This window comes from Argentina silus (genome assembly GCF_951799395.1).
Source record: "Argentina silus genome assembly, chromosome: 8".
Classification (NCBI taxonomy): domain Eukaryota; kingdom Metazoa; phylum Chordata; class Actinopteri; order Argentiniformes; family Argentinidae; genus Argentina; species Argentina silus.
This window is the reverse complement of record NC_139662.1, coordinates 14,548,954-14,576,196: the sequence shown is the minus strand read 5'-3', so window position 1 is coordinate 14,576,196 and position 27,243 is coordinate 14,548,954. Positions and strand designations below refer to the sequence as shown.

Sequence of the window (27,243 nt, the reverse complement as noted above, 5' to 3'; positions counted from 1 at the left end):
TATGGGGAGAAATAAAGGGTGTGCAACCACAGGCATCATTCACCATGGCAATGGGCAAGTTTTCACAACGTTACCTTTATATAATGCAGGTCAAATGTGTGTGTGTGTGTGTGTGTGTGTGTGTGTGTGTGTGTGTGTGTGTGTGTGTGTGTGTGTGTGTGTGTGTGTGTGTGTGTGTGTGTGTGAGTGTGTGTGTGTGTGTGTGAGAGAGAGAGCGATAGAGAGTGAGTGAGTGAGTGCGTGCGTGCGTGTGTGTGTGTGTGTGTGTGTGTGTGTGTGTGTGTGTGTGTGTGTGTGTGTGTGTGTGTGTGTGTGTGTGTTATAAACACAAATCACATGCAAATAAAAACCCAAATAAAGACTACTATACAAAATACAGTTTCCCCTATTATTACCGTGCATTGCATTAACAGACCACCTGCCTCTTCTTGTCCAGACTTCAGGTGTCTACTCTGTTGAAGTGAAATGCTGCCCCCTGCTGTCTCTTATACAGAATGCCATAGAATAATATCATCCAGAGATCACTGTTGCAACGAAGTAATCTACATTTAAAGGGAAGAAAAAGTAACTGTAATCGCCCAACATTCAAGATTAAATGAAGATGAAAAGATCACTCCCAATCCATGTCCCAAGAATTCATGTTTGCAAATGGAAGGATGAAATAATGATTTATAATAGCCTTCATTTCACAACATTTCAAAACGGATTCGTTTAGGGTTAGTTTCTAGAGAGAAAAAACATAAAAATGTACGGTATTTTCATCTCAATCATTGAACGTCATTCATTGGGCTAGGTCACTGACAGCTAACCAATCACAATGCACAGGAAGACAGGGCGTGCGCCCCACCTTGTTTCGGTCACGTGAGACGATTACGAAGATGGTGGAAGTTTCTTTCTTGGAGTGAAGCCTCGAAAGACCCAAACAGGCAGGAATACATTGGGGGAAAGTTGACCGTAACATTTCATTTTGAACTTCGTCTACCCTTGGATTCGGGTAAGCGATACGACCGAGTTGGGCTATCTACAACCACAATATTCACCCTCTCTCTCTCTCCCGACATGGCAAAAGCTAGACAGCCATGACACGAGCTAGCTAGCCTGTTGTGCCTGCTGCTGTCACGAGCTCTTGACAGCTGACATTAGCATATTGTAAATACCACAGCTAGTTAGCTAAATGTTACTCCCTGTCTCTTCATGTAGTTAGCTAACTAGCGCATCGGACAGTGACGTTCGGGCTTGTCAAAGCACTTATTTTTTGACAGAGCTAGCTAGCTAGGTTACCTCGCTAACGTTAGCCTCCTTGTCAAAACAGGTCGTCAAGAGATACTCACGTCATGGCTCGTGCCAACGTTGTGTGTCAGTGCTAGCGGTGGCAAGCTCGCAGTTGGCAAAATGAACATGCGATGATAGAACTATAACTACGAGATAAACCATATAAATAACGAGATAATTTTCTTTTGTCCAACTATATGTATTTTGATGATCAGTTATTGTTGTTGTACAATCAGTTTGGTAACTTCTCTCTTGTTTGAGTCAGTGACAGGAGTTATCATGTGTTACTTCAGCTTGATCCAGCAGAGATGGTAAGATACAGGACATAGGCTCAGCAACTATCTGTACTATGAAATGCTAGTAAGGGTTAATAATACTAATCATTTAAGCATTAATCATGTAATGAATGTTTGTCTATAACAACTGAGACCTGAGAGCCACCCTTTGCTTATGACTGGAGTAAACTAATAGAATAGAGAAGTAGAAGTACTATGTCATAGTGCTTATGAAATGTGCGAAAAGCCAGACATGTGGATGTGCGAGAAAGAAGGAACACATATGGATGTGTTGTTGCCAAGGCATATGAGGAAGATGTACGTTTCATGTGACCCAAAGCTGCTGAGAATATGTCTGGTCGGGTGTGCCTATGACTGCACTATGGGGAAAAGCAGACATGAAAAATGTGGAGACCCGCCCTGGGTGGGTTTCAAGAGTATAAATGGAAGGTTGTAACTCTGAATTGGGATCTCTGTTTGTTAGAAACAGACTGCCATGCTTGCAACCATTAAAAGAGGTAAATAGAACATATATTGTGTACGTGCCTATTTGTGCAGAGTCTCACCAAATACTAAGTGGTAACCCTAGATTTCCACGCCCCCCCCCCCCACCTACTCACTCATGGTGAACATCCGAAGCATAGATAGGGCTAGCCCCTATCCCTGTGGGCCATCTCGGCTGCAAAATCAGCAGTGATGAATTATAAACCGGGAGCACCACCACAGCTGAAATGAAAGTTTATCCAGAGCTTTCTAATATGCACAAGGACAGGCAGTTAATCCTGGAGGAACATGCATTATGCACAGCCAGCCACACTGAGGGACAATCGATATTCCCTAGAGGCACTAGTGGCAGCTTATAATAATCATGTCGTATTAGTATCTTGTAGTAATAAGGACTAGGCTTCTTGCCGTCAGCGAGTGGCTGGTCCTCTTTCTATGAAAGCATTACCTTTCTTCTATTTAATAGCCACGACCCAGGAAACAGGAGGGAGGAGGACATTGTCTCCTGATGTCTCACTCGTGTGATGTGTCCCCATACAGTCAGATGTGACTATGATACGTGGTTGTGGCTAGAAATGGTGGATGGCTGAGTGAGGTCCGCGCACATTTAGCTACGATAGTACACCATCTAGCCACAACAATGATACTTTGTGGGATACTGTGTATTCCAAAGAGCAAGCCTGTCTTCTTCAGCATATTAGTTGTTAGTTGATGTTATCATGAAGCTGTTGCTGCACAGGTTCTCTCATACAGGTTCCGTGATGGCGCATGATAAGCGGTATCTCTGTAAAGGAAGTGTAAGCCTATACCCAAAAGCTGACTCCTGATGATGACTCATGCTGCGAAAACCTCTCACAAGTTCCTTGATGGGCACACAAGATAGGAGGCCTCTCTGTACAGTAGGCCGTGGCCAGGTGTAAAGCTAGATGGACCCTGTTGCTGCAGGTGCTGACTCCAGCGTAGTTCCTCTCAGCCAGGATCTTAACATGGGCCACCAGTGTAAAAGTAGCCTCCCCTTCAGGTCTTCTTCATGGCACAGTCCCTCTGACCTTCCCTATGGTCGTGTTTCAATACCATACAATTCAATGAAAATGTGGAAAGGTATCCAACATTACAGCTGACTGTTTAATACTCCCCCAGACACCTAACACACCTACTTGTAGTGAGGACATGCCTAGTCAGAGAGTTCAAGAACACTCTAGAACACTTTTAGGCTAGCCAGAGTGTTCTAAAACTACAGTAGAACACGTTCTAGAACATTCTGAGCCCAATCAGGGAGTTCTAGAACGCTCTAGAACACTTTTAGGCCAGACAGAGTGTTGTAGAACTACAGTAGAACACTTTGAGCCCAGTCATGGGAGAACACTGTAGAACACTTTTAGGCCAGTCAGTTTTCTAGAACCACAGTAGAACACTCCGAGCCCAGCCAGAGAGAGTGGCTGGTCCTACTAGCAAGCCAGCACTCAATGGAAGCATGACCTTTGTTCTGTTTCATAGCAGAATCATTTTATTACCATTGGAGAGAGAGAGAGGAGAGATGTGTTTTAGTAGCTGAGCGGGTTCACTTAAAACGGGATCGGCGACATGCAGAGCTTGTTCTTGTATGTTCTTGTATGATTATGAGTGTGAAGATAAGATTAGGTCTCTTAAATTAAATATTGAGTCAGTGTGAGTGTTTGCTCGCTTGCTTGTTTGTCTGTTCGAGGTAGACAGCCCCAACCCTTAGTCAAGGTTGTTTTTTTTGTTGATGTTTGTTACAGATCGACCGCCCCCCGTCGTGTGTCACGGCCTGTCGCCAATGATTGGTAGATTGTGTTGTTTATTAGTTTTTGTTTCTGAATGTTTATTTGTTTGCTGCAGGTAGACAGCCCCAGCCCTCTGTGATGGCCTGCAGCGTGGCTAAACCAGGCCCTGCTAATGGATTCCCCATGAAGGCTCAACTGCAGATAATAGGTGAGTGGTGTTGATCCTTATCATTTTCCTGTTTAGGCCTGTTGGCTTGTTTACATGATGCAAATCCCAAAGATGGCATCAGCACATCAGGGGAGGCTGGTGGAGGTAGAAATCGAAGGACAGGCTCATTGTAATGCTTGGAACGAAATAAGGAACGTGTTTGATACCATTCCCTATTCCGTTGCATGCATTACAATGAGCCCGTCCTCCGATTTCTACCTCCACCAGCCTCCACTGGAGTACATGCTACAGTAGACTTTTTTGAATTCTCTTTTGTTTAGGCTAGGCTACCTGTATCTCTTTGTTTTGGTAGTGACACCGGTTGAATAGCCATGTTTTTATATTCAGCAGTCACATGTTTGATACCATTCCTGATTCCGTTCCATGCATTACAACAAGCCCGTCCTCCGAGTCAGCAGTATACCAGGGCATAGTCCAGAGCGGAGCCGTCAATAGGAAGTGAATCTGTTTATTGCTAGCCATATTTCCATGCCGAGTGCTGCGGTGTGTTTACAACACATTTCGTCAACAAGACATATTTTCCCCCAGTGGGGAAAGTCTGAGTGCTCATATAGTTTACTTGGCTAACAGACGGTGCTCCGTAACAACTTGACCTCATAATTGACTCAACAATCACGTTCTCTTTTATTATATAATTTCAGTGCTGTCAGCGAAACTGAAGGAGAACAAGAAGAACTGGTTCGGGCCAAGTCCGTATGTGGAAGTGTCGGTCGATGGGCAGTCCAAGAAGACGGAGAAATGCAGCAACACACACAGCCCCAAGTGGAAGCAGCCTATCACAGTGTAAGCAGCGTTATACAGTACAACCATTGAGCCGAGCGTCACAATCTGATTGGTTAGAAGGTGCGTTCCAGGGGCACTTAGTGGTGTCGCACACTAATGCGCATACCACACAATCGCAAGGTTCCCCGTTAGATTCCGACCCTCAACATATCTTGCATGTCATCCCTCCTCTCTCTCACCCGTCCTTCCTGTCAATCTCTACTGTCTCTATCCCAAGTGCCCTAAAAAAGCAGAAGTGCCCTAAAAAAGCAGAAGTGCCCTAAAAACATTTTTTTTTTTAAAAAGGTGTGTTCCAGTCCAGCCGTGGGGAAATGACAATATACCCTGGCGGCAAATGTCTCTTTCGTGTTCTGTTTGAATTATCCCTGTGGTGTGTTGTTGATAACAAGGAACAATCTGTTCATAATTCAAAGCTCCTTTTTTCACACCTGCTTGCAAGGAAATGACTATCATAAGATGCCAGGGTTAGCTCCCGCAAACACTGTCTTCCAACGCCAACAGTGTTGTTCAATGTACTCTCACCTAGCCTATGTTCAACCATTTGGATGAAAACACCATATATGTATGTGTGTGTGTGTGTGTTTATTTGAGTAAGGGCAGATGCAATGACAAATGAACATTTCAACAAGCCAGGTGCATTGCGCCGTGACACGTTAACTTAGGCTAATTTTCAGTGCCTAAATAGACATACAAATTAAAGAACATTTAAAAAAGTTATGAAAGTATAGGTCAAGGGAAACTCTCTCTCTCTCTAGGATCAAATGTGAAGAGGGCGCGTGAGGATTCTGTCTCAGGGTGATTCAGTGTCAACACTTCCACACAGCGACTCATCTCTTCTTTATTTAGCCCTGCTGGGACTCTTCCACGACAGTCCCTTCTTTATTTAGAGTCCCTCCCTCTCTGGTTTCAGTGTGTCTTGGTGTTGTGTTTTTATAGCAGTTGGCTACGGTGTAGTAAGCTGACCTCCTGCAACAAACAGCTTCTCCTGCAAGCAAGCGTTCAGGGTTTTAGGAAGACAAGTATAACAGAATACTTTATGACTTTGAGATTATTCTTGTATAATAATAATAATAATGAAAAGCGCTTCATAAATGTGAATACGTTATTATTATTATTATTATTATTATTATTATTATTAGAAGGCGTAGACACTTAAACACCTCTAATAAGGATTGTCTTGTCTCCTTCTGAACGTACTCTACAACTGATCTGAGGCCAGCTTTTACCCATATTGTTTATATTATATTCTTTATTTACAGTCTAGTGTCTAGTCCGTCTTCCTCATTGGTTGCTTTTTTTCTTCCATCCCATCAATAGAATCGTCACTCCGTTCAGTAAGCTCATCTTCCGTGTGTGGAGTCACCAGACCCTGAAGTCAGACGTGTTGCTGGGCGTCGCCATGCTGGAGGTCAGCGAAGCGCTGCGATCCAACGACATGAAAAGTGAGTCCGTGTCATGTTACGTGTTCCCTGGGTGTGTGAAGAAGGGCCTGCATTGTCACTGCGCTCTCGCTGTTATGTAACACCAAACCCCCTGACACACACACGCACACACACACACACACACACACACACACAATGTTTCTCAGATACATACACACACACACACACACACTGTCTCTCACATACACACACCCTGCGTTGATCGTGTGATGATCAAATCATCGGCAGAGTACTTGCCTGCTCATAAAGAGTCCATTCAGTCCCTGGTCATTTGCCTTGCACACAACAGCTGCCCAGCCAACGCATGACTGAATAGTGATCACATGTCTGTCTCCTGCTTGGGTGAAATAGCCATTGTAACAGTAAATGAGTTAAAGGGACACTTCACCAGTCTTTTTCACTTACTATCCCAATGTTTGCCCCAATGTTGTTATTGTTGTCGTTGTTGTTGTCGTGGTGTAACCGATGCTCCTGTCCCCCTGTGTGTCCCCCAGTCTCGGAGGTGGTGCAGACGCTGCCGTTGAGCTCAGACAGAGAGCAGACAGACGTGGTGGGGGACCTGTCTGTGTGTCTGGACGGCATGCAGGTGGACCCCGAGATGTTTGCTTCTGCAGAGGCCAACCACCAGACGACAGCCAATGGGGAGTCACATCACAACGGGGATCACGGTGTCAGGTAAGGATGTTGTTGTTGTTGTTGTTGTTGTTGTTGTTATTAAGCCCAGCACCACCCCTCATCAGAGGACAACTTATTTTACTTTATTGATTTATTAGTTAACTAATTAAGTGCCGAGGGTGAATAAAGTCGCCCAAATTGTCAAGGGTGACTTATTCATCAAAAATGCATGAATTATGATGCTTCATTTTGTAGCCAATCAAAGTATTGTTGTTAGGTAAATACCACATGAGACCCTCGGCACTCTAGGTGGTGAGTGTTCTGGAATTCTTTGGCAGTTAGTGAGTTAAGGATTAGAAACGCTTCTTTTATTTAAAAACAGTATGAACATATGACTCTTCCTGACAAAGCCCATTGGTTATTATGGTCTACTTCTTAGCTGTATGAAATAAACAGCGTTACTGTCTGTGCTCCAAAGTGAACAGCTGATTTTTGTGACAGGCGGAGTAGAGACAACTCTCCGTCAGTGGACGGGCTGGAACACAGATCTTCTCCTATGAACGGCCGGGCTGTGAACGGCACAGGGTCTCCCCTCGTGTCAGCAGGGGCCTCCAGGAACCCTCTGCGGCCCCCCAGGCCCTCCCGACCCCCGCCCCCCACCCCACGCAGACCAACGTCCTCCCCAGGTGAGTGGGTGGTTCAGCCTGGTAACCCAGAGCTCCGTTAACCTTTCCCTCTGGTAGGCAGGGGGAGGTTGGTGGAGGCAGGAATCGGAGGAATCGGACTTCCTCCACCAGCCTCCCTTGCTGGTAGGTTGAATTTTCAGCCATAACATTGCTTATACTGATCCTAATCCTTGCAGATCTAGTCGAGTGCTTGTGGGTAGGGCTGTTAAAAACAGGGGTCTGGGTCAAGAGTAAAACCAGGAAAAAAACATTAAAAAGAACATTGAAACATCCCTTTAACAACTCTCTCAATCTCTGTTGTTCTCTCATTGGCTGGTGTCCTAGCAGCGTCCTCCAATGGCTCCATACCAGCTGAAGGCAGCGAGGGTCCAGGTTCAGAGACCCCCGTCCGTACTCCCGCCCCTGGACCAACACCCCCCCCAGAGTTCACCTCGGCCCCCCCGGATCAGGTCCCAGTAGCAGGAGCAGCAGCAGGAGGAGGAGGGGGGGGACCACCAGTCAGCACCACCCCCGGACCCCCCAGGGTCCCCGCTGTCAACACAGGCCCACTGCCACCTGGGTACGGATGAACAGGCTTAGCCTGCTGCACTCTCCTCTCCTCTCCTCTCATCTCCTCTCATCTCATCTCATCTCATCTCATCTCATCTCATCTCATCTCATCTCATCTCATCTCATCTCATCTCATCTCATCTCATCTCCTCTCCTCTCCTCTCCTCTCATCTTCTTGTCTTAGTGTGTCATGTAGCTGATCTAGTGTGTGTGTGTGTGTGTGTGTGTGATGCAGGTGGGAGCAGAGGGTGGATGCGACAGGGAGGTTGTACTTTGTGGACCACGTGGAGAAGAAGACTACGTGGGAACGGCCAGACCCTCTACCTGCTGGGTGAGGAAATAGTTGGATGTCCTCTCTTGTTACCCTTCTGTGTTGGTCCTGTACAGTATGTGAATGCCTAAAACGCCTAACCTCTGACCCCTACCCTAACCCTAGACGTTCTGCGGGAGATGATTGATGCGAGGTAAAGCCAATAGCTATGCATCAGGAGTTTCTTTTTTTATGGGCAGGGTTAGTCGGCGTCAGAGTTTAACCCTGCGTTGTCTGTGTTTACATGGGAGTGTCGTGTGGACCCAGGTTAGGGGTCAGGATCAGAGGTTAACCCTATGTTACCTAGGTGGGAGCGTCGTGTGGACCCCATGGGCAGGATTAGAGTTAAGGTTAGGGTCAGAGGTCAGAGGTTAACCCCATGTTGTCTGTGTCTAGATGGGAGCGTCGTGTGGACCCCATAGGCAGGGTGTACTTCGTGGACCACATCACCAGGACAACCACGTGGCAGCGCCCCACTATGGAGACGGTGCGTAACTACGAGCAGTGGCAGCACCAACGCAGCCAGCTGCAGGGCCACATGCAGCAGTTCAACCAGAGGTTCATCTTTGGGGTGAGTGATGTTGTTACACACACGGTTGAGTTTTTGATTTGCGTGGTTTATAATCCCATGTAGGATGGCCCACGCTTGTGGCATGACATGTGAAAATCCATTCAAATAAATCCATTCATTCACTCATTGGATCTGCTTTTTGGGGGTCTATGGTTCGGTGTTAGCTCACATTGTTTGTATTGTATTTATTGTTAGTATTGTCTTTATTGTTTATATTGTTAGTATTGTCCTTGTTGTAAAGCACTTTGAGACAATTGTCTTTGTGAAAACGCTATACAAATACATGTGATAGATGGATCTGTTGTGTTCTATTCAGCTCCAGGACCAGGTCCCAGCCACACAGAACAAGGAGTTTGACCCACTGGGTCCGATGCCACACGGATGGGGTAAGATCTCTTTCAGAATCTCACATCAAAACGTCAGGGTTATATAATGCCAAAGGTGTGTTTTTATACTTTGCTATGCAATAGCTGCTAAAATAAAGGCTTTTACATGTTTCCACAAGAGAGAGAGTGCCTTGGATTCTTTGAAGTTATGTTTTTTTACAACTTCACTGGGTCGTAATAAGTTATACCACGCTCTCCCATCAGCACCTCTCTGTCTTCATACCTGATGCCAGCGCAGCCCTCCCTCTTTTTGCATTTTGATACTTTCCGAACAAATATGTTTTATGGAATGAAGTTCTTTGAATCAGGTCGAACAACTTATTTTTTTGACTTTTTAAATTAATTGTTGATTCTACGTTAACTTCTCTGTTTCATGCTGTTTGTGTTCTCAGAGAAGAGAACTGACACCAATGGAAGAGTCTACTTTGTACATCACCCCACTAGGGACACACAGTGGGAGGACCCACGCACTCAGGGGTGAGAGATTCATCTACACACAGGCTTATAGCTGACAATAGGTGTCCAAGTGTCTGCAGAGAGCCTGGGACCTAGTGTCTTTTTGTTGAGGTTTTTGTCTGATTGGTTAGGGTTTTGTCTGATTGTGTTAATCTGTCTGGGTCTCCCCCACCAGGCTGCTGAATGAGAAGCCCCTGCCAGAGGGCTGGGAGATGAGGTTCACGGTGGACGGCATCCCCTACTTCGTAGACCACAACAGGAGAGCCACTACCTACATAGACCCTCGCACTGGGAAATCCTCACTGTGAGTCACACACACACACACACACCAGGAGACCCACTACCTGCATAGACCCTCGCACTGGGAAATCCTCACTGTGAGTCACACACACACACACACACACACACCAGGAGACCCACTACCTGCATAGACCCTCGCACTGGGAAATCCTCACTGTGAGACACACACACACACACCAGGAGACCCACTACCTACATAGACCATCGCACTGGGAAATCCTCTCTGTAAGTCCCACCATTCAGTACCTCTCAGATTCCTTAACAAGCTTTCCTGAGCCCCTGATAAGCTGTAAAGTACACACCTAGGTAGTATGGTTTCTAGGTAAACATACATCACTAGTTAAAAGATCAGCTCCACCACGGAAAAGAGGTTTCTCTCTCTCAAGAGAGGAGTATTACTGTACCTGGTTAAATAAAAGGCAAGGATGAAAACCAGCGGGAGCTGTGTTCCCTGCTTTAGACCAGAATAGGCCATGTCACGTGCAGCTAAGACAAATCAATTTCAGAAGGAAATTTCAAGGAAACCTAAAGCAGGTACAGTAGTAATGGGAGCGTTGCTAATAATAGCACTCTATTGTCATCCCAACTGCAACAACAATAACCTGACCAACCCAGATGACTAATAGTGTTGAGCAGATCACACTCTATTGTATTATGAATCGCCAGTAGCCACACCTGAGTTGACTGACTGGTATTATTATTATTATTATTATTATTATTGTAGTAAACATGGTTTGTGTGTGTAACTGTCGGTGCCTGCATGATCATCCCATCAATTGGACATATGATGGTTGTTTTGTCAATTTTACTCACTGTTTAGCTCAAGCTAAATATAACCCTCTACTACCTGAGTTGGCTCCTGTATTTACAGTCCATCTTAATGCAAGGATCTTAATGCAAGGATAATAGTTCATGTCATTTTAATGAATTTTTAGATTAGGATGTGACTGCCAACTCAGCAAATTTAATAATTTTCTCTTGATCCTGTCAAATGACTATATGACTACATGTGTTTACAGACTTACATCTCTGGTTCTGTGCCAACACGTTTTCTGCTTTTCCTGGAAAATGTAGCATTATCTGTCTGATCTTGACAGAGAGTTCTGAGGAAATTTATCTCAGGGGTGGGAATGTGGTTTGACTTGTACTTGGAATGAGAGTGCTTTGTAGTCCTCATAAGAGTGTGTGGAAATTGCAATGAAAGAGGGTTAAGATGGGGTTCCTTAGTCAATGTCCAAAGGTCTCAACAATGATCGCCGAGTAGCTACAGCTGGCCTAGTTATATATGGACTTTGTGATGTGTGAATCTCTCTCTCACACACACACACACACACACACAGTGAAAATGGGCCTCAGATCTGAGGATATAGGTATAGTTTTACCTTTTCTTGGGCTGACAAGGTTTCATCGTCCTCACTGGAGTCCATAGAAACATCCCAGACAATAGAATTGGAAGGAAAAGATCTTAAACAGTAGAATCAAGATCAGGATTCCTTTTAATGCTCCTGCTGCTGCTGCTGCTGTATTTGAATCGTTTCAAGCTTTCCAACCCTTATTCAAGTCATGAGTTGATTTCATGGGGTTATCAAAGGGACACAACGATTGTATACTGATATACATGTCATCATAAAGACCAGTGTCAGTGTTGAATTTATGATGTGTGACTCTCTCTCTCTCTCTCTCTCTCTCTCTCTCTCTCTCTCTCTCTCTCTCCCTCTCCCTCTCCCTCTCTCACAGTGAGAACGGGCCTCAGATCACCTACGTCCGAGACTTCAAAGCCAAAGTGCAGTACTTCAGATTCTGGTGCCAGGTGCGTGTCATCATGACTGGGCTTGACATGGAGTACAGTAGATGGCAATCACCATTTTGACTCAAACAATAACAACCTTGCTAAGATTTGGAATGGTTGAAACACTGACCTTTTGTGATCAACAAAGATGTACAGGACATGTTTATTAAATGAAAATAATGACAGCTATGTTTGTTGGCCTGTTTTGAAGAATAATTATATTCCTTCATGTCCAGCAATTGTCGATGCCCCAGCACATCAAGATCACGGTCACTCGCAAAACCCTGTTTGAAGACTCGTTCCAGCAAGTAAGTCAACTTTGACTAAAGGATAGAGACTATCACCCTGAGAATGCATGTGTGTGCCAGTATGTACAGTAGACGATGATACTAGATTATCTATATTAACAGTGATCTCTGGTCCAGATCATGAGAATACATGTCTCAATGTGTGCGTCATTATACACATTATGACACTAGACTGTCTATACTAACCATAATCCCTGTTCTAGATCATGAGAATACATGTCCCAATGTGTGTCAGTACGTAGATTATGATACGAGGCTATTCTAATCCTAATATCCCTTCTAGATCATGAGTTTCAATGCGCAGGACCTCCGCAGGAGACTATGGATTATATTCCCTGGAGAAGAAGGCCTCGACTATGGAGGGGTGGCAAGGTAAGAAGCCTTACCTCATTTTGTGCCGAGGGTGAATAAAGTCGCCCAAATTGTCAACATTCTAGAGTGCCACGGGTGACTTTACTCACCAAAATGCATAAATGATGATGCTTCATTTTGTAGCCAATCAAGGTGTTGTTGCTAGGTAAATACCACATAAAACACTTGTCATCACCACCTATCTAACAGTACCTGCTGAGGTATGGGGTTTGTTTACTGGATGGCAGAGAGGTTTGGCATTCTGACGAGTGTGTGCATTAGTGTGTTTGTGGATGTGTGTGATTGTGGATGGTATGATGTGATTGTTATGTTCTGTGTCTGTATCTCGTGCAGAGAGTGATTATTCCACTTTCCTATGTGCTCTCTGTTTGAGTGCTGGTATTGATTAGTAATGTCTGGTACTGCATTAGGCGATATGGTATGGATTGGTAATGCCTGGTCTGTCCTCTCCTTCAGGGAGTGCTTCTTCCTGTAGTCTCATGAGGTGCTCAACCCCATGTACTGCCTGTTTGATTAGTAATGTCTGGTAGTGTATTCTCAACTAGTAATGTCTCTCTCTCTCCCCTCTCTCTCTTTCCTCCCTCCTCTCCTTCAGGGAGTGGTTCTTCCTGTTGTCTCATGAGGTTTTGAACCCCATGTACTGCCTGTTTGAGTACGCTGGGAAGGACAACTACTGTCTCCAGATAAACCCCGCTTCCTACATCAACCCTGACCACCTCAAGTACTTCAAGTTCATTGGACGCTTCATTGCCATGGTAACTGTTTGACGTTGAATGTCTACTTTTTTTTGTAATGTCAGATCATGATCTTATCTTGTCAAGTTTTGGGGGTTGGTTTCCCAGAACCAAATTAAGCCTAGTCCTAGACTAAAAACAAACAAAAAAACGAACATCTTTAATGAAGAGTCTCTGTTGAAAGGGTGATTTAGTTCAGGGTTTGGCTTAATCTAGGTCTGGCAAACTGGACCTTCAGGAGTTTAAAGACAGAGTAGAGCTGCCCATTCAGTTGCTCGTGCAGAGATGCTTTGGCATTTTCAATTCAATGAACTACAATACTCAGTGATAATTAAGAAGGCATTGACAGATCTGAGATGTCTCCTTTCTTACTTTCTTTCTTTCCTTCCTTCTTTCGTTCTCTCCCAGGCTCTTTTCCATGGGAAGTTCATAGACACAGGCTTCTCTCTGCCCTTCTACAAACGCATCCTCAACAAGCCCTGGGCTCTGAAGGACCTGGAGTCCATCGACCCAGAGTTCTACAACTCTCTCATCTGGATCAAGTGAGTCTGTGTCGTGGGATAGTCTATATGTGTTGTTTACCTCATGGAGAACAATATTGAGGGGAGTGTTATCATTTCAAAATAAAAAAATAAAAAAGACATGCTCAACTCTAAATGAAGTTGAGACAGGAAAAAGTGTCTTTGGGTGCTGTATAGCCCAGGGTTGAATAATACGGCTAGCACTCTCAAATTGAAAAATAAATGATGGTTTAATGCATAATCAGCATAGTCACTGTGAAAGCGTTTTGGCCTTCTTTACCCATGTTTGTTTACTGTTGTCTGTTGTTGTCTTCAGGGAGAACAACTTCAGGAGGAGTGTGTTGTTATTTACCTGTTTGTGTGTGTTCCTCAGAGAGAACAACCTGGAGGAGTGTGGTCTGGAGATGTTCTTCTCTGTGGACAAGGAGATCCTGGGGGAGATCACCACCCACGAGCTGAAACCTGATGGAGGAGACCTCCTGGTCACCGAGGAGAACAAGGAGGAGTACATCAGGTCTGTCTGTCTGTTTTTTTTTCAGAAGCCCCGATATCTGCATTCAGGGTTGCCATTATCAACATTTTGTGTTGAGTTCCATGTTAGACATGTTAAAGATGTGTCTACTCAATGGTAAGGGAAACATGATGCTGTGTCTGAGGCCTGTGTCTGCTGTCTGTGTGTCCTCCAGGCTGGTGGCAGAGTGGAGGCTGTCCCGAGGTGTGGAGGAGCAGACTCAGGCCTTCTTCGAGGGCTTCAACGAGGTCCTCCCTCAGCAGTACCTGCAGTATTTTGACGCCAAAGAACTGGAGGTACGACCCAGTTTGACTTTGTTATCGAGGCCCAACTCTGTCTGTTCTCCCTCTTCTCTCCAAAGTGTGTAATAGTAGTAATACACAGTAGTAATAGTGTACACACACACACACATACTACTAGGAATTTAGAATTTAGGCGTAGTAGTTTCCACCATATTTCAAGACCTTTTATTTTAAGTTTTCCATCAATGGAGTCATGGGATAAAGGAGGAGAAACTGACGATATAGAGACACACACACACACACACACACACCCCGACACACACACACACACAGGTAAGATGACAGCTGTAGGCTGTTGGTCATATGTTCCACTGAGTCTGTCCCTGCCCTGACCCTGTAGGTGATGCTGTGTGGGATGCAGGAGATCGACCTGGCCGACTGGCAGAGGAACACCATCTACAGACACTACGCCCGCAGCAGCAAACAGATCCTCTGGTTCTGGCAGGTCAGTGGCTGCAACAAAATCACAAAATGGAAGCCAAAAAGGCACTTGATGGGGCTGACTATAACAAATGAGAGAGAGCAACCAAATAGAGATGAGTGACCAAAAAGAGAACGCAAAATATTTTATGGGTTTCCAAAATGCGTGGTACAAAGACTCAGAACGCATGTAGTCCCGGAGCTGATTAGTGTCTTCGTCAGGAGCTGCGATGTGATCAAGCAGATACAGCACACTATTTAAAGTACATACAACTTGAGTCGAGGAGCAGTTAAATGTCAGGTGAACATCAGAAGAATGACTGTGTGTGATTCTTCCTCAACGTCATCGAAAAAACAAGTTGTTTATATGAGGAAAAGATGTGCCTCATTCTTCTGATGTTCTCCAGATTTTTGGCTGCACCTTGACTCAAGTTGTAGGTACATTAAATGGTCAATTAATTCATCCATCCATCCATCCCTCCCATCCCCCCACCCATTCATCCATCCCGTCCATCCACCACCCACCCATCCATCCCTCCATCCATCCACCCGTCAATTAACCTACACTCCCCTCTTTCCCCTCCAGCTGATAAAGGAGATGGACAATGAGAAGAGGATGCGTCTGCTCCAGTTTGTGTCGGGGACCTGTCGCCTGCCTGTTGGAGGCTTTGCTGACCTCCTGGGTGAGTAGGACAGCATTCTACAAGACAAAGCTTCTTGGTCTCTAGTCTACGACGGAATATAGGTAGTGAATCTGTCGTCCTGACAGTGGTGGGAATATAATCATTTCCCTGAAGGATGGATGCTATTTCTACCCTGAAGGGTGCTCAGTTTATGGCAGCATTTGGACTAAGTATGTCTTACATCTACATTTAAGTGATTTAGCAGACGCTTTTATCCAAAGCGACTTACAATAAGTACATTTGTCTAAGTAAGTAAATCAACTATACACACTCATTCTGTTTCACAGGGAGCAACGGGCCCCAGAAGTTCTGCATTGAGAAGGTGGGGAAGGAGAACTGGCTACCCAGGAGTCACACTTGGTGAGTATCTATCAGGGGAGGCTGGTGGAGGTAGAAATCGGAGGACGGGTTCATTTTAATGCATGGAATGGAATGAAGAATGGTATCATACCATTCCTCATTCCATTCCATGCATTATAATGAGCCCCTCCTCCGATTTCTACCTCCACCAGCCTCCCCTGGGATCTATTCTACACTGTTGTAAGGATAAAGTTATAGCAATATGGTAATTTCACATCCATTGCTTACCATGGAGCAAAGATGATGCTACTGCTATGAAGCTTTTCAGGAAACTCACACTGGTGGGTTTTATTAGCTAACCACTCTCTCTCTCTCTCTCCTCTCTCTTTCTCTCCTGTCTCTCTCTTCTCTCTCTTTCTCTCCTTTTTCTAGCTTTAACCGGTTGGATCTGCCTCCTTACAAGAGCTATGAACAGCTGAAGGAGAAGTTGATGTTTGCTATTGAAGAGACCGAGGGCTTTGGACAGGAGTGATGAAGAGGAGGAGAAGGAGAAGGAGGAAGAACACACAAGGACTGTTGTCTTCCTCTGTCAGTGTTAAAGTCAGGGAGCCTCGTGTGTGTGTGCGTGTGTGTGTGTGTGTGAGTGAAAGAGAGTGAGTGAGCTGGGTCTTAAAGATGATCTCTCCAGTCGATGGATGGATGCTCCAACCCGCAAGGCCTGATGGGAACTGGAGTCTTTACCCCGAACAGGAAGCTGCTCCTCCAGTCTCTCAGAATGTCCCCAACATTATGCATGACAGCTGGAAATCCCACCCTCTATGACATCATATAAAAGGGACAACAGACGTCAGCCAGCAGCATCTATCCCATCATCCTTTGCCCCACCACTACGTCTGTATCCCGATGCTTTACTCTCAAGAACATGAAGAAGAACTTTATTAAACAGAGGACGTGTAAGTGGATTGGTCAGACAGACAGTGGCTAGATTGAGAGGGTGCTCATGCTTCAGAACACACAGAGAAATCATGAATCCCAAATCAACCCCTAACCCCTACGCACTAATCCCTACGCACTAATCCCTACCACACCAGGGGAGGCTGGTGGAGGCAGAAATCAGAAGACGGGCTCATTGTAATGCAAGGAAAGGAATGAGGAATGGTATCAAACACGTGACATCGTTCCTCATTCCATTCATTACAATGAGCCCGTCCTCCGATTTCTACCTCCAGCAGCCTCCACTACCATAGACCTGAATGTAGGCCTGAAAGGACTGGATAGGTAAAAGCAAGATGGCCGTATCTCTGTTAGGCTAAGTGACATTTCTGCCATATTGGTTACACCTGTTGAATGCTCTCAGGTCTACACAAGTGCATAGGGTGTGGGAGCTAGGGGGCGATTTAGGACACAGGGGACTCTGTTCCAAGCTACTTAGCATTTATCTGTGAATCAGTAGAAGATTGTGAGGGACTTTGTGGCCCCCTGTATGGTACGCCCGCTCAACCGTACGAGAGTTAGGAGGACATGGACGTGCTTCTAATACGGCCCTAGTTTTATAGGGCGCTGTTGTGACGACACTTGAGGACATCAAATGTAATATCTTGTTTAAAGTATTCTGGAAGTGTGAAATATGTGTGGTTGTCCAGAATACTGGCTTGGGATGCTGCAGTTCTTGTCTTTGGGTGGCATTAGCCACTAACCGACCATCGCTCTAGATCAGATCAAGAACAGTTTAACTCACCAACTGCCAAAGAATTCTGGAACACTCACCACCTAGAATGCCAAGTGTTTTATGTGGTATTTACCTAGCAACAATACTTTGATTGGCTAGAAAACGAAGCATCATAATTTATGCATTTTTGGTGAATAAAGTCACCCTTGGCACTCTAGAATGTTTACATTTTGGGCGACTTTATTCACCCTCTGCACTAAATGAGTTCAGCACACTTGATGAAATGGTTGAGTCATCTCCGCTTTAGCTTTCTTCGGTGCAAGCACACACTTACGCGATCGGACGTAGAGCGATGGTCTGTAAGCGGCTCCTGTGTGCCGAGGTTGTGCCTGAGGAGACTAACGAGCTCTATATGTAGCCTTGAGGTGAATCTGGGGAGATTTTAACTTGGTTCTTATTATTATGTTGTGTCAATTTTATATTGATGGGAGTTGTTTTTTTTCATTTTGGGGAAAAAATTGTGGGCCCTTCTGGGTCATCACTGGATCAGACTGGATCAGACATTGTCTGCTGTACAGTAGGTTAGTGTTTCTCCACCAGACCTGGGTGCAGGTAGTGTTGGAAATCATTTTGACTGTGATCTGTGTTTTGATTGAGTTTGCCTGGCACAATGGAACCAGTGGACTCGTCCCTGAAGCACAAACCCTGCCCGTCTGGCTCTCCAGGCAGGCTCAAGCAAACTGATCTAGTCAGCTCTCATGTATTCTCCTTCAAGTGGGAAAGGCCGTGCAGTAGCTTGCTGGTCCTTGTGACAAAAACATTAAAAACTACTACATACTGTAAAGGCAACACCACAGCAGTGGGAATTAGTCTTAATGGATCTCGCCTGATCTTTCATCAAGTCGTATTCTAAATTGAAATCCCAGGAGAGTGAAGATGTGTAAATAAATATGATGATTTATGACCCACTGCAAATAAACGTAAGCAGTCGGCTCCTTTTAATTTTTGTCTCCAGATTGATCCTTATGCAACTAAACTACTTCTCCCTGTACATGAACATATGTTGTAAATGGTGTTAATAATTAAATGATTAATTTTCTTTTTCAAATTAGAGGAAGATTTTAGTAATAAGGGGCTTATGGTGTGGAAAAAAAAACACCATTTTAAAGATTTTTTTCCTGTTTTGATTTATATATGTACATGAAGAATTTGTGTAAAAAAAATGTGCTGCGAAATAAATTGAATCTATGGATTGTTTAGTGTTCTCGTTCTTTGAAATGAATGTTTCTGGTGTGAAAGTGATGTCTGGAAGACCCTTTATAGTCTGCGGTCACCAACTCCACACAAGGAGTCAAATAATGATTTTTTTTTTTTTATTACAATCATGGAGGATGAGAATGAATGACACTGCTTTACATCATCATGTCCACATACATTTTCCTGTAATTTCCCAATTCTTGGGGATAATTCATTGTCATATTGCATTTATCAAACACAGTATCAGGTGCATGCCAACTTCAATACATATATTCATCATCATTTATGTCTCAATAGGGTACAGTCAGGAATGATGAGTGAAGTTAAATAATAAACACAGACATGAAATTCTATTTCTTTGTCTGAAAGTGCTGTTGTTCAGGTGATTATCTGGCATCATCTGTAGTTTGGTCATTGCAGGGGAGGCTGGAGGAGGTAGAAATCGGAGGACAGGCTCATTGTAATGCATGGAATGAAATGAGGAATGGTATCATACACTGCTTGGCTCTACAAATGGGAGGATGGGGGTCACGTGATACCATTCCTCATACCATTCCATGCATTACAATGAGCCCGTCCTCCGATTTGGACTCTGGCCTCCATAACCTCCATAACCTCCATAACCTCCATAACCCAGGCCTCCCCTGGGTTATGGATATGGTCGAGGTACATAGTCATCACAGTGAAAGGGAAAAGTGCCAAGCTTCAACGTTTTAATATAAAACAAAAATAATAAAAATAAAACAAAAATAGGTCAACCCAGTTGCCAACATGGCATTCTATCACTAGGTTTGCAGAGCTGTCTGTTAGTGATGTCTCTAGTAGGGGTCGTTTCTGAACCTGACTATAAGCATGGATGTTGTAAACAGTCTCCTTCAGTACTTTGCATCCTCTCCAGTCCCTCTGTACTCTCCAAGTTCTCCTCCTCATCCTCCTCTTCCTCCACTTCTCCCTCCGACGTCCCCTCCTCTATCTGGATGATCGACATCACCGCCTGAGGGTCCTCAGTCCTCCCCTCCTCTTCATCCTCCTCCTCTTCCTCTTCCTCATCCTCTTCTTCCTCCCCTCCATCGTCCTCCTCTTCCTCGTCCCTGCTCTCTCCGGTCTCAGTGTCCTGATTGCCCGTTGGGCTCTCCCCCCCGCCCCCCAACGTCCGGAGCCCCTCCTGCCTCTTCCTGGCCGCCCTCCTCTCCCCCCCCTCCCCCACAGCCCCCGCCCCGACCCCCACCCCGGCCATGGGGCACTTGTGGTCCCTGTAGTACTTCTGCCTGGTGAAGCCCTTGTTGCAGGTGGCACAGCGGAAGCGGTAGTTGTCAGTGTGAGAGCGCTGGTGTTCAAGCATATGAGCACGGCGGCTGAATGCTTTCTGGCAGTACTGGCACTTATAGGGCTTGATACCTGGGGGGGGGAGAGAGAGAGAGACAGTCTTACAGTGGGTTTGAGACGACATACATAAGTATCATGTTTTTAATGCATTTTCTATGCTGCACACAAATTGCTCCTCAGGGACAGTAAAAGGTGTATTCAATTAAATGTATATCCTGTTTTCAGTTGTAATGGTTGGATCCAAGGTTATTTGATCACAACACTGTAATTGTTGTAGTCTATTGATCATGAACTATAACAGACAGACAGACAGACAGACAGGTGGTTGTGACTCACCAGAATGAGACAAGATGTGAGCCTTAAGTTTGTCAGGTCTGTTGAACTCTTTAGTGCAGCCAACATGTGTCCTGAAAACAACACCAACAACAACAACAACAACAACAATGCCATGAACACACCAATACAAACAGGAGCCAGCTCTCTCTTCCATTGACCAAAGAGATATAATCATCTTTTAATCCCATTCCTGGGCCTGCCAATTACAATTACCTCAGGATGATTAAAGTTTATCGAATTGAATTATTCCTCAGACAGATACAGATCTGCTAGAGGAGAGCAGGAGCCTCACTCACCTGAAGGGACACTTGTACTTCTTAAAGGGCTCATGAATGAGCATGTGCCTCTTCACCTTGTCCTTCCTGTTGAACGTGGCCTCACAGACTGAACATTTGTATGGCTTTTCACCTGGAAGGACAAAGGTGCCATGTAAGCACAGCAGAGAGAAAGTCACGTGGTAATACATTTACACTAGAGGGGAAGAGTCAGACCGCACACATACACACGACACATACAATATTGTACACCCCAGCGGAGGCTGGTGGAGGTAGAAATCGGAGGATGGCCTCATTGCAATGCATGGGATGGAATGAGAAATGGTCCTCCGATTTCTACCTCCACCGGCCTCCACTGGTATTCCCAAGAATTCTGACAGTAGCTACAGTATTATTCCTGCAGCGTTATAGCATATAGCATAGAAAGAACAGAATAACCTGTTTTTTTAGGGTTTTTTACTGAATATATATGCATTGTGACAAGCATTTCTGCAGGACGGGGCTCACCTGAGTGGATGCGAGTGTGCAGTTTGAGGTAGTGTTCCGTCTTGAAGAACTTCTTACAGATCTGACACTTGAACTTCCCCCCGACACCGTGTGTGGGAAGGTGCCTCCTGAAGTACCTCTCACAGGGGAACACCTGGGGAGGGACACACAAATCCATTTATTTATTTATCAAACCCTTATTCTACCACAGAGGTTGACTGAGAACATACCAGGGGAGGCTGGTGGAGGTGGACATTGGAGGAGGGGCTCATTGTAATGAATGGAATGAGGAATGGTGGATGGAATGGCATTCCTCATTCCATTCCATTCCTCTTTCCATGACGTCTGTCTTCAAGAGCGTACCTTTTGGCAGTGTGGACAGGGGAAGTTGTGCGAGGCGGTTAACAGGTGCTGCTCCAAGGCCTCCTGGGTAGAGTACCTGCTCTGGCACTTCATACACCTGTATGAGAGAATAGAAATAGCATAGAAAATAATAGAATGATATAGAATAGAATAGAACAGAATGGATTAGAATAGAATAGAATAAATCTCATCTTAATTGTCTATTGTTGTGCAAACGGTACTTCCTCATGTTTCTGAGCTGGTGTATACAGTATGAAGCTGACCTGTAGAAGGTGGTGTCCTTGCGTTGGCTCTGCTGGGGGCAGAAGCAGTGGGAGTACTGGTGGACGCCCAGCTCGAACAGCGAGGGGAACACCTTGCTGCACAGGTGGCAGCGGTAGGTCAGCTGCTCCTGGTGGGTTCGGATGTGTTCCAAGAACTGGTCCAACTTCTGGAAGGTCTGAGAGCACGACTTCACCACACACTTGTATACCTGGAAAAACATACACATTTAACATGCATGTGTTTACTGCTGAAAGGAGGAGCATGCAGGCACACACACACACACACACACACACACACAGTTGTTTAGCTGAAACATACACACTCACTCACTCACTCACTCACACACACACACCATCGTGGTAGCCTCACCTGCTCTCCCTTGTGCTTGGTCATGTGAGACTTGAGCTGGAAGTAGGTGCTGAACTTGCCCTGGCAGAACTGGCACTGGTAGGAGCTGTCGATGAGGACCATCTGCCTGGTCTTAGGCTGGCTCTGGAGCTGGGCCTGTTGGATCAAGGACTGGGTCAGAGACTGGGTTTGGGCCTGGTTCTGGTTCTGGTTCTGACCGTTCTGCTCGGCACCATCTTCCTGGCTGCTGTCTCCATCTCCGTCCCCTTCTCCTACAGGCGGAGGGTCACACTCTCTCTCCTCTGGCTCACCTGGGGCTTCTGAACACACGTCAATACACTGTTAATGATGGGGAAGCTATGTTTGAACATTATTACAAGGTAATTACAGTGTTATTACACAGGTATAGTGAAAAGGATTCAAGTGTGTGTATGTATCCTTTCTATTCTAACTTTGTCTCATATTTTATTGTCTATTATTGTGGAGGTTTCCAAGCCTACCAGTGTGCTGGAGTTTCTTTTCCTGAAGAACTTAAGTGAGAGTGTAATTGGCCTACAGAGGAAGTGACGTCACAGTGAGGTTACCTGTGTGCTCCTCCTCTTCCTCCTCTGGCTGCTGAGTCCCCTCCCCCTGCTCCTCCTGTTGCTCCTGCTGCTCCTCTGAACACAGTGGCACCACCTTGACCGTGATTGGTAGCCTGGACACTGTGCTGGCCACGCCCCCGGGCCACACCTTAGATTTGATTACATAACATTACATTAGATACAATTACATTACATTATACTTGATATCTTACATACAAGTATAACCATACTCCATACATATGACTAGCAGATAGATGGACAGATAGATAGAGAGATAGATAGATAAATAGATGAATAATGTAAATAGATAGATAGATGGATAGATACAAGGATAAGAAGGCCACCTTATGTGTCTGCATGTGCTTCTTCACATTAGACTTCTGGGCGAAGGCTCGGCCGCAGACAATACACTGGAATGGCTTCTCTCCTGTGTGGCTGTGGAGAGAGATAGATAGATAGATAGATAGATAGATGGCTGCTCTCCTGTGTCTCTTCTGTGACAGACAGATCGATAGATCAATAGATAGATAGATAGATAGATAAATAGATAGATAGATAGATAGATCAATAGATCAATAGATAGATAGATAGATAGATAGATAGATCAATAGATCAATAGATAGATAGATAGATAGATAGATAGATCAATAGATAGATAGATAGATCAATAGATAGATAGATCTATAGATAGATAGATAGATCTATAGATAGATAGATAGATAGATCTATAGATAGATAGATAGATAGATAGATAGATAGATAGATAGATAGATCTATAGATAGATAGATAGATAGATAGATCTATAGATAGATAGATAGATCTATAGATAGATAGATAGATAGATAGATAGATAGATAGATAGATAGATAGATAGATAGATAGATCAATAGATTGATAGATAGATAGATAGATAGATAGATAGATAGATAGACAGATAGATCAATAGATAGATAGATAGATAGATAGATAGATAGATAGATAGATAGATAGATAGATAGATAGATAGACGGCTTCTCTCCTGTGTGGCTGTGGAGACGAGACATCAGAGATCAGGATGGACAGTCGATTGACAGTCTAACCTTGGACACATTCAGAAGAAAAGAGTAGAGGAGAGAGGAGGAGAGGAGAGGAGAATAAAAAGCTCACCTTCTGATGTGTTGCTGGAGATCAAAGTTTTTGGAGAAGATTTTGTCACAGAAGTTACACTTCAGCTTCTGGGCTTTTCCTTTCAGTTGATCTGCTGTCGGAAGGGAATAGTCAATGGACTGTATTACTTTTCAAATGAATAATGATAGTCATGTTTATTGGTATAAGATATGTCTATCAACATTATATTTCCTCAGAACATACCTGGGACTCCTTCTGGACCTTTCTTGCCGGTCCTGGGTCGCTTGGGGATGATGACCTTGTCGAACTCTCCCAGTTCAGTGAGGTTGGCGGTGATGCTGCAGGTCTTGGTCTTGGTGCCTTGCTTCCCAGGGCTGTAGACTGGAGGGGTGTTGAAGGACTGGCTCTCTACACACTGGCTAGGGACCTGGGGGGGAAATGGGCTGGTCAGAATACTTGAATACAGAGAGAGAGAGAGAGAGAGAGAGAGAGAGAGAGGGTGAGAGGGTGAGAAAGGGAGAGAGAGAGAGGGTGGGAGGGAGAGAGAGAGAGAGAGAGAAAAACAGAGAGAGAGAGAGAGTGAGACAGAGAGAGAGATATATGCTGGTCTTAGTCAAAGCTCACCTGTACAGACTGGAATGGCTGCAAGCCCAGGGTGTGGATCTCTGCACTACCACCCCCAGTCATAGGAGGCAGTGTGCTGTAGACCTGGACCACAGAGTTGCTGTGACTGGAGGGCACCTGGGAGGTGAGAGGCTGAGACTGGCCCGGCCCGGAGGGGAGGGGGTGGGGGAGAGGGTGGGGATGGGGGTGGGAGGGCTGTTGTTGCTGGTGGTGGTGGTGGGAGAGGGGGTGGTGGTGGTGGTGGTGCTGGAGGTATGATGATGCTCCTGTATGCATACTCAGGTTACTCTGTGAAGACAAAAGTAGGAATAGATTGAACAAAAGTTCAATCAGTTGATGCAGGTGTGTGGAGCCTGGGCAAAACATTCTCCAGTAAGTACTTAAAATGATTTCAAATACTATTTGAACCCAGGTCTGATTATCAATAGCTTGGAATTGAAAGAGCGTTAGGTTCTTATGTCTTGTCAGAGCCATAAATACAAATACATATATACATAAATATGTATACTGCAGGGGAGGCTGGTGGAGGTAGAAATCGGAGGATGGGCTCAATGTAATGCATGGAATGGAATGAGGACACGCGTGTTTGATACCATTCCCTATTCCATTCCATGCATTACATTGAGCCTGTCCTCTGATTTGTACCTCTATCAGCTTCCCCTGGTCTACTGTATCTGGCTCTGTGTCTGGTTATGTGTTGTCTAACCTGAATAGGAGGCTGCATGGAGGTCATGGGCTGGTCGATAGACGTAAAGGCAGAGATGGCTGACATCAGCACATCATCACTGACTAGGATGTTCCCCTGAACCAGGGTGTGTGTCATAGGGGAGGGAGGCACGGTTATATATGTGGACACCTGGTGGGGACGAGGAAACACACACACACACACACACACACACACACACACACACACACAGCATTTATACATTATTACATCACAAGGAAGGAAATTATTTATGCTACATATATTGTTCATCTCCATCCCTTAAGACACAGTACAGAATTAATATGTTCTCTGGTCAATTAAGGGTTAAATAAACAGAGGACATGCAAAACAAGCGCAAATATATTACATCTTAGCCTCCCCAAAATGTTATCATCAGGACGAGATCAGTGCCTAGGGTCACCCTACTTCCCCCTACTCCAGTTGAATTAGCCTGTACTAGTACCTACCTGTCTGTTGGCGGGGGTCTGAGGCCCAGAGCTGATGGAGGGCACGGGGGTGTAGGCGCTGGTGGAGGCCAGGGACACGGTGGACAGGGAGGGGGCGTTGGACTGGCACTGCTCCCTCTTGTGGGTCATGAAGGCGGGCAGGGAGTTGAACTGTTTCTTGCACTTGCCGCAGAGAAAGACGTCTTCATCGTCTGTAGAGAATAAATCAATATTTTACATGTATTTTTACATTTACACGTGAGGATACTGTGTGTTAAAGATGTGTTTTTGTACTGTGTTCACTTGTGAACTGTGTTCACTTGTACGTGTGACTTTACTGTTTCAACTCAAATCAATGAGGAAGCAGTCTATTCTTGAGGTAGTGAGGACAGACACGCACCCATTGACTGTATTGTGGATGTGCCTGAGACAGTCTGGCCATTCGGGTCGGGGACACCTCCCTGGCCGTCCAAAAGTGACTGGACAGCCAGGACCGTCTGGTTGTCCATCCCTGCGGGCAAGAGGGACAGATTTACGGGGAGTCAGAGCAGTGTGAGTGGGGGTAATTTCCATAGTAAGGTTGATGATAGTCATGAAACATGACTGAAGGATTAATTCAGAATTCAAAAATCCTTAAAGTTCATGGGTAGGTTGATGGACAACAATAGTGCGACATGAGGGAAATCAAATGATTGTGAAACAAGGAAGGTGCGCACATTGCGCAGCTCTTCCGACAACAAGCCGTTCTCCTCCTGCCATTTTCTCCGCGGAGGCTCAAGCGGCTGTTGTTTCAACTCCCTCTTCTCAAAAAAGCAATCAAGCCCAGCAAAATGCAATGCATTACAACAACAACCACATCTAAATAACGCATGCTAGCTTAATCCGTAGACTCATAGGAGAGGATAATGTCAGCTCACTGTTGCTCTACCTCTAATAATAAATTGTGCCTAAACTGTGCTTTACTGCACTGTATTGGCTAAGAGAACAACGTCTAAAATGTGCACAAGGAATAACAAGGAAACGTTGCCCATTCAGATATTGCTGACATAGTTGAATAAAATAAGGGAATATTAGTAATTTATTGATACCTTCCAGTACTTCAAATATTGCCTGCGCCATCTTGTAGTTCTTCTTCAACGTGTAGGCGCTCGGTTAGTAAGCCTGCGTACTGTGATAACCGGTGGGCGGTGTCCCTCCAGTTTCTTGCTTGCTGCCCAACAGATGTCCAACAGAAGTTTTGCTTTTGTTGTGTGCTTTTCTGTAGGAATAGGGGGTACTAGGAAGAACTGATCATAAAGAAATCTTTATCATAAATCAGTTGTCAGGCACAGGAAAGATATGAAATCAAATCTTGACAGATATGAAATCACTCTTCCGGATTCTGATGT

At 45.0% G+C, this 27,243-nt stretch overlaps 2 protein-coding genes across 6 annotated transcripts; one reads left to right on the top strand and one right to left on the bottom strand.

Moving 5' to 3' along the window:
- Positions 1-867: 867 nt before the first annotated feature.
- On the top strand, positions 868-18,985 carry itchb (itchy E3 ubiquitin protein ligase b). Of its 4 annotated transcripts, none has more exons than XM_083674993.1 (23): positions 868-994; positions 3,916-4,004; positions 4,667-4,808; positions 6,126-6,250; positions 6,745-6,925; positions 7,367-7,551; positions 7,876-8,110; positions 8,336-8,431; positions 8,807-8,981; positions 9,298-9,367; positions 9,760-9,844; positions 9,999-10,127; positions 11,861-11,933; positions 12,149-12,220; positions 12,504-12,592; positions 13,188-13,347; positions 13,735-13,868; positions 14,221-14,361; positions 14,534-14,654; positions 15,001-15,105; positions 15,667-15,763; positions 16,051-16,123; positions 16,496-18,985. In XM_083674993.1, exons 2-23 carry the CDS (start codon positions 3,935-3,937, stop codon positions 16,593-16,595), a joined length of 2,658 nt encoding a protein of 885 aa, XP_083531119.1. In that variant the 5' UTR covers positions 868-994; positions 3,916-3,934; the 3' UTR covers positions 16,596-18,985. The 4 variants fall into 4 exon arrangements, with proteins under 4 accessions (XP_083531119.1, XP_083531120.1, XP_083531117.1 ...); XM_083674994.1 differs by having other exon boundaries at positions 872-994; positions 3,912-4,004; positions 7,879-8,110; XM_083674991.1 differs by having other exon boundaries at positions 872-994; positions 3,912-4,004.
- A 144-nt stretch (positions 18,986-19,129) lies between these two features.
- znf341 (zinc finger protein 341) lies at positions 19,130-27,001 on the bottom strand. Of its 2 annotated transcripts, none has more exons than XM_083675815.1 (16): positions 26,944-27,001; positions 26,256-26,366; positions 25,877-26,067; positions 25,410-25,559; positions 24,704-24,991; positions 24,323-24,506; positions 24,119-24,212; positions 23,316-23,406; positions 22,972-23,119; positions 22,409-22,707; positions 22,039-22,247; positions 21,776-21,872; positions 21,434-21,566; positions 20,948-21,059; positions 20,652-20,722; positions 19,130-20,387 (listed from the first exon to the last, which is right to left on the bottom strand). In XM_083675815.1, the coding sequence occupies exons 1-16, from the start codon at positions 26,972-26,974 to the stop codon at positions 19,834-19,836; spliced, it is 2,763 nt and encodes a 920-aa protein (XP_083531941.1). In that variant the 5' UTR covers positions 26,975-27,001; the 3' UTR covers positions 19,130-19,833. The 2 variants fall into 2 exon arrangements, with proteins under 2 accessions (XP_083531941.1, XP_083531942.1); XM_083675816.1 differs by having other exon boundaries at positions 24,119-24,209.
- Between the last annotated feature and the right edge of the window lie 242 nt (positions 27,002-27,243).

Bases quoted from the DNA above. Each gene is read 5' to 3' on its own strand.
- itchb (XM_083674993.1), top strand. From the start codon at position 3,935: ATGGCCTGCAGCGTGGCTAAACCAGGCCCTGCTAATGGATTCCCCATG. The intron at 8,982-9,297 runs GTGAGTGATGTT...TGTTCTATTCAG, and splicing joins ACCAGAGGTTCATCTTTGGG to CTCCAGGACCAGGTCCCAGC. The intron at 13,869-14,220 runs GTGAGTCTGTGT...TGTGTTCCTCAG, and splicing joins AACTCTCTCATCTGGATCAA to AGAGAACAACCTGGAGGAGT.
- znf341 (XM_083675815.1), bottom strand. From the start codon at position 26,974: ATGGCGCAGGCAATATTTGAAGTACTGGAAG. The intron at 25,560-25,876 runs GTAGGTACTAGT...CGTCCCCACCAG, and splicing joins AGACCCCCGCCAACAGACAG to GTGTCCACATATATAACCGT. The intron at 21,060-21,433 runs GTGAGCCCCGTC...TTGTCCTTCCAG, and splicing joins GCACACTCGCATCCACTCAG to GTGAAAAGCCATACAAATGT.